We start from the raw sequence: 20,775 nt of genomic DNA, 5'->3' as shown, positions 1-20,775 counted from the left end.
AGCCAAGGTCAGTCTTAGAATGAAGTCTGTTTCTTTGCATCCCACTCCCCTTTTTTCAAGAATAGTTACGAAATGCTATAATATATTTTTATATTTGTTAGTTCAGAAGTTCTGCTTTAGTAACAGACAAATACAAAGCATATGTAACATTATTCAGAGAACCAATACTAAGGTATATGTGTAATATTGCACGTAATGAAATTTTATATGACCTTCTTCTAGTCTTCTTTTGTGCAAATATAAAAGTAATCTAGGGCCCGGAGAGATAGCACAGCGGCATTTGCCTTGCAAGCAGCAGATCTAGGACCAAAGGTGGCTGGTTCAAATCCCGGTGTCCCATATGGTCCCCCGTGCCTGCCAGGAGCTATTTCTGAGCAGACAGCCAGGAGTAACCCCTGAGCACCACCGGGTGTGGCCCCAAAACAAAAAAAAACAAAAGAAAATATAAAAGTAATCTATTATAGATGAAGCAGAATAAAATGAATTCATTGGGATGACCAATGAATGCATTTTACTTGGCTCTTTTTGCAGCTGTTGTTTGTATGCTTTAGAGCCGCACTTGGTTAGCTCTGTGCTCACATATCACTCGTGGCAGGGAGCTGGGGGACCATATGTGCTTGCAAGCAAGGTAAGTACTTTACCCACTGTACTATTTTTCCAGTCCTCCTTTTTTCTTTTTTTTAATTATTTTTATTTTTAATTATGAGAACAAAGATGCAAAGAAAGAGGACAAGGAAAAGTTACAGTGGAAGGACAATCACCCATAACATAATTCTCAAAAGAAGTCCCCTTGCTGATATCTTAACTTTGAAGTTTCAGCCAAAGAACATTAAGATAAATTAAACAGAATCCATGTACAATTACTTTGTCCCTCAAGTCCCCAGATTGTAACACATTATATTTCTTAACAGCACACAAGGCAATCTAAAGCCATAAAACTTATGTAACTCCTTAAACATTAGAGGCATAGTATTTTTTACATTTCCATGTACATGCATATTAGCTTAAGTTAACCTCAAATTTTAAGTGGGTTTTTTTTAAGGATTAGAGTCAAAGGAGCACAGTAAAAATGGTGTTAAAGTGGCAATTGTTGTTTGCATAGGCCCACCAAAATATGAGGGGAATGGAAAGGAATAACCTTGGCCTAAATATAAAGGGACCCAACCCCTGAAGTTTCCTGGCATAAGACCAACTCTAGGCTCCAGGCAAGCTAGATCGTCCAATTCAAGACATTGTTTGTAGTGCCAACACACTTTTATCTTTCACACAGTCTCTGTTGTTGGTATCATGTTTCTGTGTTAAATATCCTGGAATCTGCATATCATACATTGAAGTCAGGATGTGGAGCGTCCTCTTGTTTCACCTCACCATTAAAGGGCAATGCAGAGAGCCCTGTCCTGTAAGCAGGTCATTGTTGTTAAGTCTTCTCAGTGTTAAGGGAAGTCTCTTTTGAGCAGGTCGATGTCTGAGCAGTGGTAGGGTCTTCCATGGTAGAGGATTGCTTCCAGGTGATGTTATAGACAAACCTGGATGTTTCCTGGATGGCTTCCCTGGTTCAGGGGTGAATGGAAAATGCCCTTTCTTCTGAGGCCTGTGCCAGGTCGTTATGTCAATGTTCAGGGTGTAAGGTCCTTTTGCACTACAAGATTTGTGTGTTCCAATCTCTTTTAGATAAGATCTTACTTGTATGTATAGTATTTTCCCATTTTAATGTGCCTATGCAAAAAAGGAGCAATGTCACGTGGCATTATTGGCGCATATGGGGGCCATAAGAACAAGTCCAACAATCCCCATGACATGGTTCAATCATAAGCATTAAACTGGGGGACTCTTTCAACAAAATTCCCTGTTGAACAGCTCATAAAGAGAAGATAAAAAGTGGTTAGAATCGTCACTGTATAAGAGAATATTTAGTAAGACTTATAGCTGTCAGACAAAAAAAAACACAAAATATTCGAAAGAAATACGTGTCCATTTTATGTCTTTTGAAACAGTTTGGGGTTGTCACACACAATGCACAGCTTTGGTCTGTGATTAGGATTGTGCAATACTGAAGTTAGAAAGAGTAATGTGGGTTAGTGATGTTTGGGGGGGTGAGAGAGTTAAGGAGTAAAAATGAGCTTTGTAGGGGTGTGGGAAAGGGAAGAATACAAAATGGACATTCTGGATACGCCAAACAAACATAAAGATAAGGGATACATGCAGTGCGCGCGGGGGCACTAGCCCCTGCACGGTTTTCCATATGTGGACTAGTCAGAAATTGCCAGTGACAAACTTAGCGCAACCGAGCAAATCTCAGCACACCCCAAGTTAAGACCCATCATATCTGGCCTCCTGGGCTGCCACCCCAGAAGGCCTAGAGGCCGGGGGCAGAAGAGGGGAAGGCTGGGAGCCTATCAAGGCTCCCAGTGCACCCAAGTTAGGGAGAAGGCCTTCCACATGGGGTCTCCCCAAACCCCATGCCAGCTAGAGCTAGCCTCCAGCTCAAGAGAGGATGGATAGAGAGCCGGAAGCAGGATCTGCCCACCCTACACCCTGTGCCCTTTCCACCCTAGAGCTGGGGGAAGGGCGGGGTAAGCTTGGGATCCTATCCAGGAGGGACCCCCATACCCACCTTGTCTTTCCGCTTGGGCTGCCACCCCAGAAGGCCTGGAGGCCGGGGGCAGAAGAGAGCAAGGCTGGGGGCCTATCAAGGCTCCCAGCGCACCCAAGTTAGGGAGAAGGCCTTCCACATGGGGTCTCCCCAAACCCCATGTGGCTAGAGCTAGCCTTCAACTCAAGAGAGGATAGATAGAGCCCCTTTTTTCTTTAATTTTTTTTTTTTTTTTTGCCATACCCAGTGATGCTCAGGAACTCCTGGCATGCTTGGTGGGAGAGAGCATGTGAGATATCAGAGATCAAAAGCCAGGTTGGCCGCATGTAAGGCAAGTACCCTTCCCACTGTACTATCACTTTAGCCCCTCTAGCCTCATTTTTTAAAACAATATATCATGAAATTAAAACATTCTTCTATCTGAATTTTTAAAAGTTATAGAGTAATATAATACTTTTCCAATGAGCTTACTTTGGTGGGGGGATGGGATACAAGTTAAGGGGGACATAGTTGAAGGGTGTATGATATTGGAACATTGTATACATGAAACTCTATAACTAACAGTACTAGAAATCATGGTTCATAAATTAAATTTCATGTAAATTAAAATAAGAGTTTGAAATAGATCATTCTTTTTTTGGTTTTTGTTTTTGGGTCACACCTGGCAGCGCTCAGGGTTACTCCTGGCCTACACTCAGAAATCGCTCCTGGCAGGCTCAGGGAATCATATGGGATGCAGAGATTCGAACCACCATCCTTCTGCATGCAAGGCAAACACCTTACCTCTATGCTATCTCTCTGGCCCTGAAATAGTTCATTCTTTAAATGTTTTCATCAGATACACTTAAAGAATGATAACTAGAGACACAGCACAGTGGTTAAGGTACTTGCCTTGCATGCAGCTGACCTGCATTTAGACCTTGACATTAAAAAAGGTCCCCTAAACCTCTCTAGGAGTGATCTCTGGCTCAGACCCATGAGTAATTCAAGAATACCACTGGGTGTGAACCGAAAACAAGATAAAACAAAACATTCACTGTCTTTGTAAGACTTTATTGGAGCACAATTCAAAATAATAAAAATTTCACCCAGGTAGGAAAAAAAAAAAAAAAAAAAGACTAACACAGCAGCCAGAATCTCTCCCACCCAAAGCTACCATGAGATAAAAATTGTGGGAAGCAAATCTAAATGGTTTCTTTTTCACAGATCCCTGCATACAAACCAATCTCTGTGAGTCTAAATAAATGTAAGGATTATGCCAGCTCGTTTGTTTCTTACATCGTTCTACAAGAGTCTGTCTTGAGCTTTACCATGGCACTAGATATGTACATAAACTATCATCTTTCTCTTTTAGGCTTTTGGGCCACACCTAGGGGTGCTGGGGTGCCATGCCTGGTAGTACTCCCAGGACCATAAGCAGTGTCAAATTCAAAGCAGGTTCAGAGCCGCAAACACATGTCAGGCAAGTGCCTTAACCTCTGAATTATCTCTTCAGCCACTATACAATTCTTTATATGTAGCTTAGACGCACTTTCTGACCTATCATAGTTTATGAAGTCAATTCAAATGCCGCAACTTGATCAATCAAAATGAAAGGCTACGGGCTGGAGTGATAGCATAGCATGTAGGACATTTGCCTAGCATGCAGCTAATCTGGATTCTATCCCTGGCATTCCATGTGGTCCCCTAAATCTATCAGGAATAATTTCTGAGTGCAGATGCAGAAGTAACCCCTTAGTGCTGCCAGGTGTGGCCAAAGACAAAACAAAACAAAACAAACAAACAAAAAAAACCCACAACCACAACAACAAAACACCAAAATAAAACAAACAAACAAACAAACAAACAAAATGACAGGCTAATACTAGCAATCCAACCAACCCTCCTACAGACTCCTCCAAATTCTTTCTGTATTTCTTTCATCTTTGTCTTCCCTTTTGCTGCTTCTTATTTGTATTCTTGTATCTGGGTAACAAGCAGGATTACTGGCAGATGGAAAGTGAACTGTAACATTTAGATCTTAAGCTGGGGAGGCTGCTAGCTCAGTCAGGTGTGTCTGCCACCCTCAGCCCTACCTGCTGGACTAATAAATGTGTCAATGATGTGTGACATGTGATCCCATTAGGTTTACTGGCTGCAGAACAATGGAGCTGCCTGTCCTCTACCATAGTTAGAAGATCTTTTCCATCTATGCTCCACTCCCCTGCCAGTATCACAGTAGTAATCTTTTCTCCAGGATGTATTTGTGATTTTTCCCCCCAAGGGGAGAGCTGTCTTACCTCGGTTTGCTTAAACACTGTCTCTTTCTGCAAGGCCTGCAGCTTTCGGAAGTATGCGGAGTCCAACTGTCGGGTCTCTTGAACCAGTTTTACCTAGTCAAAGAATGACCAAGCTTGTAACATGGACACGGCTGTGTTTTACGAAGGAAAGTGGAAGACGAACAACAATCACAACAGGAAGGGGCTGAAGAGACACACACTTGGCACTAAAGCATGTGAGCGGTAGAGGTTGGAAAGACAGAGTTGGAAGTATGAGAACAGAGTCTGACTTTAAATGCACATGGGAAAGAAGGGCACGAACAAAATCAAAAGTCACAGCCCCTTGCTGGAAACACCACGGACTTCACTGGCAACAGGACACACTGAGTCCCATGTCCAGCTGCTTCTCATTGGAGGAGGCCAAGAGTTGTGGCTCACTGGCCCACGAAAGCCAAGGGAGCTAGGCTCTGTAGCCTTGTGAGCAATCTCAGACATGAGCATCACACTGTCCCACAGTCAGCAGGACAAGGTGACATCCAAGTTCCAAAATGAGGGGAGAGATGGTCTCATACTCAAGAGCTTGGGGTCTCCGTGGTGACCCTTCCCGGGAAACAGGCCATGTGATCCAGCCAGCTGGAATTTCAGGCAAGGCCTAGGGCTGAAATCTTTTGCAAAAGTATTTCTAGAATTGAGTGCTTTTATTTTTCCTCTCTCTTCTCTCTCTCTCTCCTCTCTCTCTCTCCTTTCCATTCTCTCTCTCCTCTCTCTCTTTCCCTCTCTCTCTCTCTCTCTCTCTCTCTCTCTCTCTCTCTCTCTCTTTCTCCCTTCCTCCTCCTCCTCCTCTCAGTATGTGTGTGTGTATCTGTGGGTGTTTGGTTCACATCCAGCTGTGCCCAGGGCTTACTCCTGGCCCTATGTCCAGGGATATCTCTTAGTGGTGCTAAGGGGACCAGCCCTTAAAATAAAACCCCTTTCCTTCCTCCTTCCCTCCCTACCTCCTTCCCTCTCTGCCTCCTTTATACAACCAGGGGTGCTTAGAGCACAACCAGGAGTTCTTAGAGATTATTCCTGGATCTGTGCTCAGGGATCACTCCTGCAGGTGTCTGAGAACCATATGTAGTGCCAAAAATTGAACCTGGATCAACTGTGTATATGTGCCAAGTGTACAATCTCTCCAGCCCCTTATCTATTATTAAAACAAATAGATAAATTAATCCCTCGCCTTTGATAAGAATCATTGCTAATATCCAAACTCTCTGATAAAGGGATGTGACTAATAATTCAAGTTCATTTATGTCATCTCAATACCATTTCCCTGTATACCATATATGACATTTAAGATAATAATGTCTGGAAAAAAATTTCTAAAATTTCACATGATATATTAATTTTCCTTGAGTAATGTGCATATTTTTTGATAAGAGAAAGGCACATTACTATCTTTCTCTTTTTTATAAAATCAGCATGAGATACAGTTAACAATTTTTTGATAATTGAGTTTCGGTTGTACAATGTTCCAACACACATCCCTCGATGGGTTGCTCATTTTTCAGGACAAAGAGAGATGAGGAATGAAAGTATAATGAGTTCAGTCATTTACCTCAGTAAGCCAGGAATCAGAGCATTAATACAGCCTCGTATACAGATAACCTCAATTTGATCTCCAGTGCTACATGGTCCCCAAATCATTCCCAGGTGTGGTCCTGGCTATCCTTGAGTAGTACTGGGGTATCTTAAGTAATTCACAGCATTTCAAAGTAAGCAGTATCACCTCCAGACTTTAGCATTGAACCTTGAGCCCAGTTGGCTGAGAGTCACTAAGATGGGTCCCTGGCCTCCTGGGTACGACTTAGGAGATCTGTCCCCACAAAAAAATAAATTAGTAGACCAAAAGGCTCATTGTAATTAATTCTATAAGGTCAGTCTCCTTGGTATTTGTTTATCAATTTAATCACACATCTAACCTATGACAAAGGTATGGTACATAACTTGTGTCTCTTCTAAGAGGCTGCTGAGGGCACAGAGACAGCCAAGCTTTGCCTGTAATCATCTCAAACACTGCATTAGCTTAGCATAAAAAATTCAAAAATAGGGCCAAAACAACAACATAGTGAGTAGAACCTTACACACAGCCAATCCAGGCTCAATCCCCAGCATCCCATAGGGTCCCCCAAGCATGCCAGCAGAGATTTCTGAATGCAGAGTCAGGAGTAACGCCTGAGTACTGCCGGTGTGGACCAAAAAAGCAAAAAAAAAAAAAAAAAAAAAAAGTTCGTTTTTTTTTCAGACATGGCTGTAGTTTGTAACTCAAAAGTACCTATGTGAAGCAATGTCCTGAGGCAGGGAGATGGCTCTATGGGCTGGAGCACTGGCTTTGCATACAAGAGTCCTATTCCCAGCTCTATATGGTTTCCCTGAGCACAGAGCCAGGAGAAACCCCTAGGCATTGCTGATTATGACCTCCCAAACCAAGCCAAAACAAACAGAATAATGATAACGACATTTCCTTCTCCCACCCCCTTATCACTGAGAATAAGTGGGGAGGGGGGAAATACAAGCTTTGAGTCTTAAATGAACTTGCTTGGAATGAATGTTGAAAGGACGTCCCAAACAATCAACCTGCCCCGATACATATCTGGGGTTCTTTAATAAGGGATCTCCTCCCTAGTGCACACAGAAAGTTCTTGTTTCTCCCTTTCTGATATGGTCGCTCACTCAGATGGAAATTAAATGAGAGTTTCCCTTGATCCAAATTTAAAGCTGCTGCTGAGAAATAGAGATATGTGGGTAGTGCCAGTAATGGCCCGAATCACGGCACATTCTGGCTGGTCCCCATTAGGAGCCAGAACCTAGATTTCTCTCTGCTCGTATCAGTGCACAGAGAAGTAAAGCTCTGATGCTGAATTAAATATTGGTTAAAAGGCAACAGGGGGAAAAAGGAAGGAGAAAGAGGAGGAAGAAGTGGAGGATAAGGAGTGAACTATGATATAGTAGCATTATAAACCATAACGGTCCAATTTAAAAATTAGCTCATCATTAAGATGGAGAGCCTGTTTAAAGTACAGGCAGGGGTTAGGTGGGGAGGAGGGAGACTTGGGACATTGGTGGTGGGAATGTTGCACTGGTGATGGGTGGCGTTCTTTACATGACTGAAACCCAAACACAATCATGTATGTAATCAAGGTGTTTAAATAAAATTAAAAAAAAAAAAAAAGAAAAGGAAGAAGGAAGTTTGCCAGTGAGGTCCAATGTACCTGCTTGTAAGTGTCCATGTCTGCGTTGGTCATCATTGTCCAGGGCTCTAGGAGTAGGAGCAGGATATATTCCTCTGCTGTGTCGAAAAGGTCTTCAAAAGGTGGGTATATCTGCTTGTAAATTTCTCCTCTCTTTTCCTTTTGGAGCCCGATGTCAAAAGGTGCTGAAGGAGCCACATATGTTGCAAAAAGGTACTAGGGGGGACGGGGAAGAAAGGGGAGGCTGTTGGCATAAACCGTCATGGGTTACCAGTTTCCTCAGTAGTTTTCTTTGAAGGTCAGCACACAAGAGACTTTTCTCTCCAAAAGATGCAAGCAAGGACTAAAGACAAAGCATTATGCTTAACTTGACATTCCCTTCTCATTATATCCTCATCAATAACCAATCAGCCACTGATTTTCCACAAGAGTCTGTGATCTGGATGTGCCAACTTTTCTCAGATTACTACTATGCATTATTAGGATTGAACACAGACTGCCTGATTACTTTTGCCCTTAGGTTCCCATTTCTAGCACATTTATACAGCATACTCAATGGTGTTGAAATACCCTTTGGAAAGCACTCAGACTAGAAAGCTGGATCTCTATCTACAGGACCAACACATTATGGGCCCTACTCTAATTGTGCTACAGAATTCTTCAAACTGCATCAGATTAACCTCTTCTGCTGTAAAAATGTCTCCATCTGGTGTTCCAACATTGTAAGAGAGCTTCAAGAAGAAAATAAGAATGTCTGGAGAGAAATACGTGGAACTAATCTCAGCTTTCCAAACAGAGCTAGAGGGATGGCTATTCTATTTATTCTTGCTGATTTGTTTCTCAGTACCTTTGTAAAGCTGGGAAGCAATTTAACATTTCACTGTTTAAATATTAAATCCTGAATATGTGGTATTTGGTGTGCCAGCTCTAAGTGCAGTTTTACTCCAAATCCTTAGTAAACTGCATTTAATTTCAATTTAAATCTTTATACTTAAGACTTTGAACATATTAAAAATCCTGACAAACCAGGTGAGTGAGAGATGAATGGGTGGATAAGTGGATGGATTGATGGATGAATGAATGGATAAATAGGCAGGTAAAAAATGCATACCAATTCTCCAACCTTCCAGGATCTCGGTGCAGCCTGCTTGAGGGGGCATGGGGTGTGGGGCGTGGCAGTCTGTCCCCCCCCACTGGAAACAGTAAATATAGTTTGGTAAAAAAAATGCATACCAAATATAAATCATATGAAACATGCCAGAGGGCCCGGAGAGATAGCACAGCGGTGTTTGCCTTGCAAGCAGCCGATCCAGGACCAAAGGTGGTTGGTTCGAATTCCGGTGTCCCATAGGGTCCCCCGTGCCTGCCAGGAGCTATTTCTGAGCAGACAGCCAGGAGTAACCCCTGATCAACGCCAGGTGTGGCCCAAAAACCAAAAAAAAAAAAAAAAAAAAAAAAAAAGAAACATGCCAGAAATATCTTTCAAAGGTTTTAAAGGATCCACATGTAATGAAACAAGCATTTACCAAGTATCTACTACACTGTGATACTGGGTTGATGCTATGATTAAGGCCCTACTTGAAGGAGTTATTGAGGGTAACATGGAGATGTCTACCAAATGGTCATAATATTATAATAGAGCAGATTAAATCCTACAACTAAGGCAATCAATTCAACTAAGATTCTCAATGACTACTTTCAAGTTCACCCATATACCATTTAAATTGTTTATTGAGTGACACTGAACTCCAAAAACTTATTTATCTCTTGGAAGGAGAAGACAAAGATTGAGATGCTCATTTCCAGGAAGCTCATTCTTAAAGTCTTTAAAGAAAAGTCGAGTTAATTGGAAAAAGAAGTAAAGCTATTATAAAGGTGATTAGAGAAGATTTAAAGCAAAAGGGTTTGATAGAAGGGAATCTAGGATTCACATAATAGCAACAGTGGATCAAGAATAAAGGGAGGAAAAGAGAAAGCTCTAGGAAGGGGCCCAGACCCTAGAGATTGATGCTTTTCAATCTTTGGGAGCTAAGGACTTTTTTCTCACCTGAAGGAATGAATGGGGCTACTCTGAACCATGACATCACTGAATATCACAAATAAATGACACCCGGGGGTAGTTTTTATTTGTGACATTCAGGAGCACCAGAAATTGTTCAAAGAGCTTAAGAGTTGAAGCAGTTCAGAAGTTTTTTCAATGACAAGACAACCGATGTCATGTCACCTGATTTTTGCAATAGTCTAATAACTAGTCTTCTAGATTTGACTGGTCTTTGCATTCTTTCAAACCAAAGTATCCAAAAGGCCATTTATCACATCATTCCTCTCTACAGCTGCTCCAAGGAATTTCCTCTCAAGTGGAATCAAGGCCCATGTCCTTCTAACTACCATTAATGAGGTATCTGAAAGTTTCTCAGTGTATGGGAACAAGGATTATAGTCATATGATATTATTAAAAGAATGGAGGTTTTCAAAGTAGCCTGAAGGCAGGGATGGACCCACATTGTGACCCACTGACAGTAACTGCTGAGGTATCATGGTGAACCCAGTAAAAACACCCAATCAATAGAAAACAAAATGAAGATGCCATCAAAAATATAAATAAGAGACTCAAGATCACAGCAGGTCTGAATAGAGAACAGCAGAGAGCATACATATGTAGGTCATGTATAACAACAATGAACAAAGCCAGAATAGTAAAAAGACCCTGAAAAAGAGAAGCCAGATAAACAAGGAGTAAACCAAGACAGTATGCAGTGACATGAGCCAAAGGAAAAATCCAGTTTAAACACAAAAGGGTTGGAGAAATAAGAGAGGCTTTGGGTGTTGGCCTTGTATGTGGCTGCCGTGTATGTGGTTCAATTCCGAGAACTTCATGTGACCCCGGAGTGTAGACTCAGGAGTAAGTCTTGAGCACAAATGGTGGGGGGCCATAGTCAAAAATAAAAATTAAATTAAACAAAGACAAAGACAGTCAATCAGTAATTTTGTAACACATGTGCTGTGAATTCAAAGTCTGTTGTTGGGGGAGTTACATTTAGAATGTTTGGGGACCATGCAGTGCTGAGGACAGAACCTGGGTTTCCACATGCAAAGCATGTGCTGTGGCCCTCCGAACCAGCTCTCTTGGCCCAAAATGTGGTCATTTTGGATTTATTGTTGCTCATTTCTAGTCAGCTCCAGCTTTTCATTTCTCCACATTACCTACAAGCTCCAAACTGTCCCCTGGGGCTCCTTTACTTGCACAGAATTCATCTCCCACTGAGCCCAGAGGAAAAATGCTGCTATGAATATGCTCCATTTTCCACTCTAGAGCTTTCTTCAAATATTTCCTTTATTCCACTGATGTTTCCAAGAGATTCCTTTCCAAGGCTACACCATTAATGGGTGCTCTTGATTCCTTCCATCCATCCTCTCTGTCCCTCAATCTTGCTATACTTGATTTTCTTACTGGGTTTGAACCAACCTTCCCAGAGTTTAAATCTGCTTTCTTAGATGGCCAAGCTACCAACTAGTGTTCTTCTCTTTGGAAATTGTTTCCTCGACTGCCATGTCCACCAAGGTCATCCCACATCTCTCTCTTTTCTCCATAATCTTAACTTAATAATAATAATCTTAATAATAATAAAAACAGGGGCCAGAGTGGTGGTGCAAAGTGGTAAGACATCTGCCTTGTGTGCGCTGCTAGCCTACGAGGACCTCGGTTTAATCCCCCAAGCCAGGAGCAATTTCTGAGAGCATAGCCAGGAGTAACCCCTGAGCATCACCAGGAGTGAACCAAAAACCGAAAAAAAACCCAAACAAACAAAAACCAAAAACAAAACATATTAATAGTAATAACATAATCTTCACTAAATGTTCACTTGGTCTTCCACCATACTCTGGCCTCTATCAAACACTTGCTAAAATTCAGAACACACAATCACCAGCTCATAAGCTTCCTTCTGTCCTTCAGCTAATTTCACAATGTTGCTTTCCCTCCATTTTGTTTGTTTGTTTGTTTGTTTGTTTTTGGGCCACAACCGCAGTGCTCAGGGGTTATTCTGGCTAACTGCTCAGAAATTTCTCCTGGCAGCCATGGGGACCATATGGGATGCCGGGATTTAAACCACCTTTGGTCCTGGGTTAGCTGCTTGCAAGGCAAATACCCTACCACTGTGCTATCTCTTCAGCCCCGCTTATCCTCCTTTTGATCCTCTCTCCTACCATATCACTTTCTCCTTATCTCATTAAACTTGGCTTACTCATTTCAGTTTCATGTATGTGCCATGCATTTGCTAGTATACAATGTGCCCTAGAACCTCTCTCTCTACTCTGTTTTCAGCCTCTCTCCCCTTTTGCTAAGCTTTTCATTTTAGGATTCAACCTTCCCTGACTCCTAAAATCTGGCTGGGGTGTCCTTCTTTTGTGTGACCCTTGTATCTGTACTGGTTAGCTTCTCCCATTGGACCACAGGCCCTGTAAGGACAGAGATAAGATCTTCTTGCTTTAGTTCTGCAATCAGCCTACTTCTGAGAGCTAAGATCTAGCACAAAGCAAAATTTAGAGTGAATGCTTCCATCAAAGACTTGACCTACTTCCAAGGACTTATTAATTACAGATAAGCAAAAGACATCCAAATAGACAATAGACATAGATCAAGAACTGGTTTCCTCCTAGATTTGGGACCTATTTTCTTGTTGCCTCTTAACCGGAACTACAGAGCAAGTCTATGAACTGTTGAGTTTAGGGACTTGATAACACATCAATGATCTTTTTTTTTTTGTTTTGTTTTTTTGTTTTTTTGGGCCACACCTGTTTGACGCTCAGGGGTTACTCCTGGCTATGCACTCAGAAATTGCTCCTGGCTTAGGGGGACCATATGGGATGCTGGGGGATCGAACCACGGTCTGTCCTACGCTAGCACTTGCAAGGCAGACACCTTACCTCTAACGCCACCTTCCCAGCCCCACATCAATGATCTTTTCCAAGCCCCCACGTCTCTCCCTTCCCATTGTTTCAGGTTCTCATTGATAATGTATTATGGCTAAATCTCTTCCTGGCTTTCTTCCGTAAAGCACATTCTAGGAATTCAGGTACAAGAAGGAAAAAAGTTAAGAGGAGGAGAAGGAAATAAGCAGGGGCTGCTCCTTCCCAACAAGGACCATAGCTCAGCTGAGCAAGCAGGCAGGCAGCCCTATGCAGGCTGGAACTGCCTCTTCAGCCCTCCCCCCCCCCCCCCGACTCTCTGGAACCTTCAGGGCCCCTGTGAGCAAGTTTCCTGCACACCCCTCTGTCGCAAGGAGCCATAATTCAGGAGGCAGATGGTTCTACTCTGGGGTCAGCTCACTGTCCCAGCCTAATTCTTAATAGTTCCCTTTTTATTCCTGACAGAGTCTTGTTTTGGATGATAAATGATAAGGTCTTCCTGTACTCAAGGGCTGTGTCTGTGTAATCACAAAAATAAAACTCCCCTGAAAATACAGGACAAGGATCTGAAGGTCAATGAAAGAAAAGCTAGAGGCTTTTCTTGCAAAGATACACGAAGACACAGATTTGTCTAGTCCATAAGCAAATGAGTCGAAGAGCGATAAAGGAAAGCCAATTCAGGAATGAATTCTAGAGACTAGATATAGAAGCTACACAGCCTTCCCTGCGCAGAAAAAAGTCAGGACATGAGAGCCCTGGTGGAGATTTAAAAGCATCTACTCTGGATCACAGAAACAATCATACCAAGACAAAGGGGATAGAAGGGACAGGAGGAAGAGATCATAAGTAAAATAGGTGCAAGGATTAGGGCCCCTCTATAGTGTATACAAATAATCTGTATGTCTAAACTGTTAGGGCCAATACTAAGTCAAAGATCCAAACTCCAGCAACGAAACTTAAAAATATTAATTGTCAAGGAGTCAGGCTGTTGGTTGGGAGGGAACCTGGGGTTTATCAGTGAATGGATGGGCACATGGGGTCAACGTTGAGATTGGGGGTGGGAGGGGCTACATTGCCTGAAAACTCATTGCAAACAACCACAGTGCTTAAATTTAAAGTTTAAAGGAAAATGAAAAATAAAAGCTTTTTCTCTACCTAATTAGCACCAAAATTCAGGGTTTGATTTCCCTCCCTCCTGGTTTCTTTTGTGTTTATTTGTTTTGGTATTTTTACAGTCATTTTGCTCTAACTATAATTCTTGCCTACCTAAAAAGATGATACAGGTTCGATCCACAGTATCATATTGGATCCCCAGAGAAGAATGAGAGGTGACTCCTGAGCAAAAAGCCAGGAGGTGGCCCTAAGTTCTACCAATTGTGTCCAACCCACCTCAAAAATTGTTCAGTATCACTTAAACTTCCTTATTGGGTGAGGGAATACCTAGCAGTTGCACAGGGGTTTCTCATGGATTTGTGTTCAGAAATTATTTCTGGTGACACTCAGAGGACCATATGTGATACATGATGCCAAGGACTGAACCTGGCTCTCCCTGTGAAAAGTAGCACCCTCTCCACTATACTATTACTCCAGCCCCTTAAGCCATTTCTTTGTTAGAAACAAATACCAATAACCAATAGCCTTCATAATCTCACCTCCTAATATTTGTAAGTTTTGGGTAAAATCACACAACAGGAAAATTGAAAACCAGCTGCAAAGTCATCCTGCTATGGGGTTTCAAGCCCAAATGAGCTCTTCCTTTGAGATCCACACTCTTCTGGGCCCGCTCTCTTCTCTAGACTAACCAGGACCAAAGCAGTAGGTAGGGGAGAGGAGACAAAATTTAATGTGATGGCCCATTGAAAGCTGGGACCACTGTAATCATATAGTACATTCAATAGAACCATGCCATTAAAATGCTATTATCTTTCTGATGTTTCTACTAACTTATGACCCATCAGAAAAACTGATCACTGTCACAAATACAAATGTTTTAACCAAATATCTAAAACAAAGTCCTGCAACCCCCTCCAAAAAAAAAGGTTTAAGTGATACTGAACAATTTTTGAGGTGGGTTGGACATACTTGGTAGAACTCAGGCCCCCCTCCTGACGTTTTGCTCAGGAGTCGCCTCTCATTCTGCTCTAGGGATCCAATATGGTACTGTGGATTGAACGTGGATCATCCTTTTAGATAGGAAAGAATTATATTTAGAGCAAAATGATTGCAAAGAGACCAAAAGCTTAAACACTGGAGCTGGAGAAATAGTAGAGCAGGTAGAGTGGGTAGGGTGCTTGCCTGGCATGTAGTTGACCCAGTACCACATACTGTTCCCTGAGCCCTGACAGGATTGCCCCAAGCACAGAATCAGGAGTAAACCCTGAGCACCAGTGGGTGTGGAGGAAAGAGGGAGGAAAGAAATAAAAAGACAGAAACAGAGAGAGAAGGAAGGAAAAAGAAAAGAAAGAGAAAGGGAGAGGAAAAATAAATAAAGCATGAGAAAGAAAATAAAGAGATAGGGAGGGTGAAAGGGAAACTGAGGATATTGGTGGCAGGAAATGCACCTGGGTGAAGGTTGTTGTACATTGTAGGACGATAACTCAACCATGAACAACTTTATCTGTGAAAAAGCTGTATTATGAACCAATGGTGTTTAAGTTTAAACATTTTAAAAAAGAAAGAGAAAGAGGAAGTAAGGAAAGAAGGAAGGAATGCTCATTAAACCATCTTTAAAATCTTTATCAAGGTAATGAAAATCATACTCGAAGAAAACTAACTCTCGGTTGGAATACAAAGAACATACCCATGGAAAGCTAGTCATAGTCTAATTATGGTCTCGGAAAGGTTGACACACAGCTAACCATGACCTCTTGGGTCACTTGCTTTTTAAAAAAAAAAAAAAAAAAAAACACACCTTTTTTATTGGCCACCCAGTTCTTCCGTTGAAACCTCTGTGGAAACAACCACGTAGCAACTCGTGTTGGAGAAGAAAAGTTGCTCTTTTCATCCTGATTCCTACTAAAGCCCATGGCATTTGGGCTCTGGGCTGCAGCTGTGGCCGACACGAGTCCAAATTAAACATGGGCCTGGGATGCTTTAGCCACTGACAAGAGGGTTGGAGGGTTAGAGAAGGGCTCTGAGCATGTGAGGGGAGGGGAGGGAGAGAGAGTGAGAGAGAGAAGAGAGGAAAAAGAGCAGACAGAGGAGAGGGAGGGAGAGGAAAGAGAGATTGAGAGAGAGAGAAAGAGGAAAGAGAGAGAGGGGAGAGAGGAGAAGAGAAGAGAGAGAGTGTGGCTTGACAGTGCGCACAGCTCTGCCTGCAGACCCATAGCTCCTGCAGCCATTCTGAGCTTATGCAATCAGGAAGCAGGCTTGGGCCACATGCCCAGACCACTCAGCACCTGTGCCTCTGACTCACTTTCTTGGCAGCACAGTCAGATTTGGAGGATGTCAAAGAGGGCCGCTTGGGGAAAAGCAATGGCTTTCTTTTAAAACACTCGCAGTCTTGAAATTCTGGGAATTAATTTTTTCATTCAAGCTCTCAAGACTCCTATGATGTTGTTAAACAGGACTCTCAGGGGAGGGGAAGAAAAGGAGGGAAGAAAAAAGACATGTGAGTGATTGGAAGCTCTGCATTGAACAGAGATGCCACCAGGAGAACTGGAAATAAAATGGTTTGTTTGCTTGCTTGCTTGCTTGCCTTTTTGTTTGTTTGTTTGGCTTTTGGGCTATATCCCGGCATTATTCAGGGCTTACTCCTGGCTCTGCATTCAGAAATCACTCCTGGCAGTACTCGGGAGACCAAATCAGATGCTGAGGTCAGCCATGTGCAAGGCAAATCATATCCTGCCTACTGCACTATTGCTCTAGCTCCCAAAACGATGATTTTTGGGGTTAATTTTTGCTTTCTAAAGGACAGCAAAGGGATGAGAAATAATTTAAATATTGGTGCCAAATTGCTTGTTGGCATTATAGGACTGAAAAAAAAAGAAAAAAGAAAAAAAGAAACCCACCAAGCCGAAACATATTTTCATATTTGCCTCTTGAAGGCGACCTCAAAGGCTTTATTAATTAGACCCAATGGCCTGGAAACAGCAGCTGCCTTGCACCTCACAGGAAGTGACTCAAGTGATGGAAAAGGACTTTTGCCACTGCACATGTTCTGTTTTTTCCAGCCCAAAGATATTTTTCATGCAAACTTTCAGCAAGGCCATGTAATAGTCTTCAAAATCCTTTTGGAAGTCTATGTTATCAAACACAGTCTTGTGGATGGAAGTGCATCCCCGAGTCTTTGCAGATATATCAGACTGCACTAAAGACTCAGTTTTCTCCGTGTGAGCATGCGCACGAGCACACACACACACACACACACACACACACACAAACATACACATCATCTAACTTACTCTCACTTTCTAGAGTGTGCTTACTGCACTGAAAGGCCTATAGAAACATACCTGGGAAAGGAGAATTTGGAGGAAGATGATGGTTGACTGAATTCATTCTTGTTTTTGTTTGTTTTGGCTTTTGGGACCACACCCAGCAGCACTTATGGCTGTGCTCAGAAATTATTCCTGGCATGCTCGGGGGGGGGGGGGGGACTATCTGGGATACTGGGGATCAAACCCAGGTTGCCCTCATGCGAGGCAAACACCCTACCATCTGTGTTATGCTCTGGCCTTTATTCTTGGTTTTTAAACAGTGTCACAAGAAAAAGTAAAAATCAATTTTCCAGAACAGCTTATATTCTTTGGGTTTCTCATTGTACCCAGGATTGAATGACAGGACGGGAATAAAATTCCAACTGGCACTGCAGAGCACAGGCAGCATCTTGTGGTCATGCCAAAGGTGAGCAGTGCTTTTGGGAAGCATCCAGAAAAGGCTCTGAGGTGAACTGCAGCCTGATATCCGCTGCCTATGTCCCAATGAAAACAAGTCCCGGTTCTGTACAGCTTTAAAAAGCAAAGTCAAGAAGTAACCGAAATGTGGGGACACGGGTGTGGCTTTATCATGTAAACGTCTCAGCTGTTCTATTTATGGGAGGACTTCATATGATGGGGTTGATGAGTGTGTTTATGCATGTCTGCACATTGCGGGGTTGTCTGGGAGACATCCCATCGAGGTGCATGTTGCTCTGATGTCCCCACTGGGTTGGGCTAGAAGCAAGCAAGGGAGCTTCTTTTCCAGCTCTCATTGTAATAGTGGTCCCTTCTCTGTCCTAACTGCACTCTTCTGCTCTTTGTTATGAGAGTTGGGAATGATCACTCTGATGCTAAAAGGTGCTAAAAGGAGGGAAAGTGATAGGCATGATACCCCTTCAGTAGCAATATTGCAAACCACAGTGCCTAAAAGGAAAACAGAAAGGGAGGGGGAGAAGGACACAGAGAGAGGGAAACTGAGAGAGGAAGAGAGTGGGGGAGAGAGAAAAAGAAAAGGAAGGGGAAAGAAAGAATGGTAAGGAAACTGGGACATTAAGGTTGAGAAATATGCGCTTGTGAAGGATGTTGGGCATTGTGCGACTTCAACTCAATCATGAACAACTTTGCAATTATGGGAGATGAAAACCAACTGCATATGAACGGCCTTGTAACCACAGTGTTTACATAATTAATAAAAAAAAGAAAGAAAAGAAGCTTCAACTTCATATTCAAAGGACATTTTATTCTAACAGGGTGCTCTGTTCACTGTGGACAAGGTTGTGCCTTAACATGAATGTGGCAGGACCATAGAACTACTTCAGGGAAGACATCTAGAAGGGGCATATAAGCTGGTTCACAGGGAGTAGGGAGACTGAAAAACCCCACTTCCCACCCAATAGATTAAAGTACTATGAGAGAAGAGAAAAAACATTCTTGCTACCATCCTTGAGATCGAATGGTTCAGGCCCATTCTTGACCTGTATGCTGCTGCAGTGTGAGGCTGGAGACAGCAGAAAGCTAAACATCTGTGATGGCTCCTGCATGATTGTCCAGGGTGCCCATCGAGGGAGCCCAGGAGAACTACAGCTGTCTGCTACTGTTTCTGCCCATAGCATTGGGTTTCTGCCAGACAGGGTGGGAGCAGCAAAGACCCAGCTGGCCCCCCCAGAGGACAACAGACATTTACCACCAAGCTTATGGCGCAGGATTCAGACACTCTAAAGTCCAAGACTGAAGAAGCATCTCTGACTGCTGGAATATATGACACTTTCTCATTGGCACCTCTGACAAACGCAGTCACCCATGCCCCAGAGCTGGAGTTTGGAGCCAGAGGGCCATGGATAAGGTGCCTCTTTACTTCTCTGGTAGGTGCAAGTAAGGAGGGGCACAGAGGGATGAGAGGAAAACTGAAGGTGGAAGGGGGAGTCTCTGCCTGCACCATTTTGAGAGACGAAGAACACATTTTGTTTGTTTTGGTTTGTTTTTACTTCACACCCAGCCAGGGTTTACTCCTGGCAGTCCTCGAGGGACTGCCATGTATGGGAAGTCAATAAAGAACCCAGTCAGCTGCGTACAAGGCAAATGCCCTACATATAGTGCTATTATTCTGGCTCCAACAGAATACTTTCTTGGAGACATGAAGGAGTAGAGGGACTCAGTTACCAGTGATCTAGGGGTCTCAAAGCAGATGACAGCCAGTTCTCAACAGCTCACACAAGAGAATCCAATTATTTTCAGGAACTCAGTGAAGAGGTTATTAGGCCCAGTCTTTTTCTGTTTGTTTGGTTTGGTTTGGTTTTACCCAGTGATACTCCTGGCTATGCACTCAGAAATCGCTCCTGGCTCGGGGGACCATGAGATGCCAGGGATCAAATTGAGGTCCATCCCTGATCAGTCACGTGCTAGGCAAATGCCCTACCACTGTGCTATTGCTCCAGTTCCTAGGCCCAGGCTTTATATAAAATTCAAAAAACATTCATTTATTAGTCAAATTTTTGGTTTTGCTTTTGGGCCACACTTGGAAGTGCCCAGGATTTATTCCTGGCTCTATGCTCAAGGACCATTCCCAGTGATGCTCAGGGAACTATATATGGGTTGCTGCAGCTTAAACCCAGGTTAGCTTCATGCAATACAAATGCTGTTCCTGGGGCCAGAGAGATAGCACAGCGATAGGGCATTTAATGCCTTGCATGCGGCCGACCTGGGATGGACCTGGTTCAATTCCTGGCATCGCATATGGTTCCCCAAGCTTGCCAGGAGCAATTTCTGAGCACAGAGCCAGGAGTAACCCCTGAGCATCGCTGGGTATGGCCCCCAAACCAATCAATTAATAAACTGTTAAAAAAAAAGATCAAATGCTCTACCTGCTCTGCTATTACTCCAGCCCATAAGTAATTACATTTGACTAAAAGCAAAAACAATGTACTCCTTGAAGCTCATTGCTTTCCCATGACCATGCTATCTTCTTGCTGTGAGGTCCCATCTCTGTCCCAGCTGTTTGGTAGTGCTGCCACGTAACAGGGCTACTGGGAGTCGCTCCTCAGCACTGTGTCAGGGGCCTTGTGTTGACAGCTTGGACTCATTGGTGGGAGAGAAGCCGGGCAGTAGCAAATTTGCCCAGTGGGGCTCCATTCTCTGCCTAAGGGCTGGGGCTGACCCTCATCATCACATCTTCAAGGCAAAGACTCTTCTCCCTTCCTAGCTGCTTAGCAAGAGAAATAACAAGAAAAAAGAAAAATGACAAACTCTACGTTGAAGATTTATTAGCGGCAAAGCCACAGACCAGAATGAACCAAGTTTCACTTGAGATGGCTTGTTGGTTTAATTACATACTGCTTTTTAAAAATTCACATCTACTGAACTGAAAT

The 20,775-nt window shown here is 43.0% G+C and overlaps 1 protein-coding gene across 1 annotated transcript in view; it reads right to left on the bottom strand.

Moving 5' to 3' along the window:
• The window catches only part of RGS22 (regulator of G protein signaling 22), a 147,388-nt gene that overhangs the window by 67,985 nt on the left and 58,628 nt on the right, over window positions 1–20,775 (bottom strand). The window contains 2 exon segments of the mRNA XM_049772955.1: window positions 4,873–4,965; window positions 8,106–8,300. Of these exon segments, the coding sequence (XP_049628912.1) occupies window positions 4,873–4,965; window positions 8,106–8,300 (288 nt within the window).

Source organism: Suncus etruscus, chromosome 5 (assembly GCF_024139225.1).
Source record: "Suncus etruscus isolate mSunEtr1 chromosome 5, mSunEtr1.pri.cur, whole genome shotgun sequence".
Lineage (NCBI taxonomy): Eukaryota > Metazoa > Chordata > Mammalia > Eulipotyphla > Soricidae > Suncus > Suncus etruscus.
The sequence above is the reverse complement of the archived record's forward strand: the minus strand, read 5'-3'. Positions and strand labels throughout refer to the sequence as shown.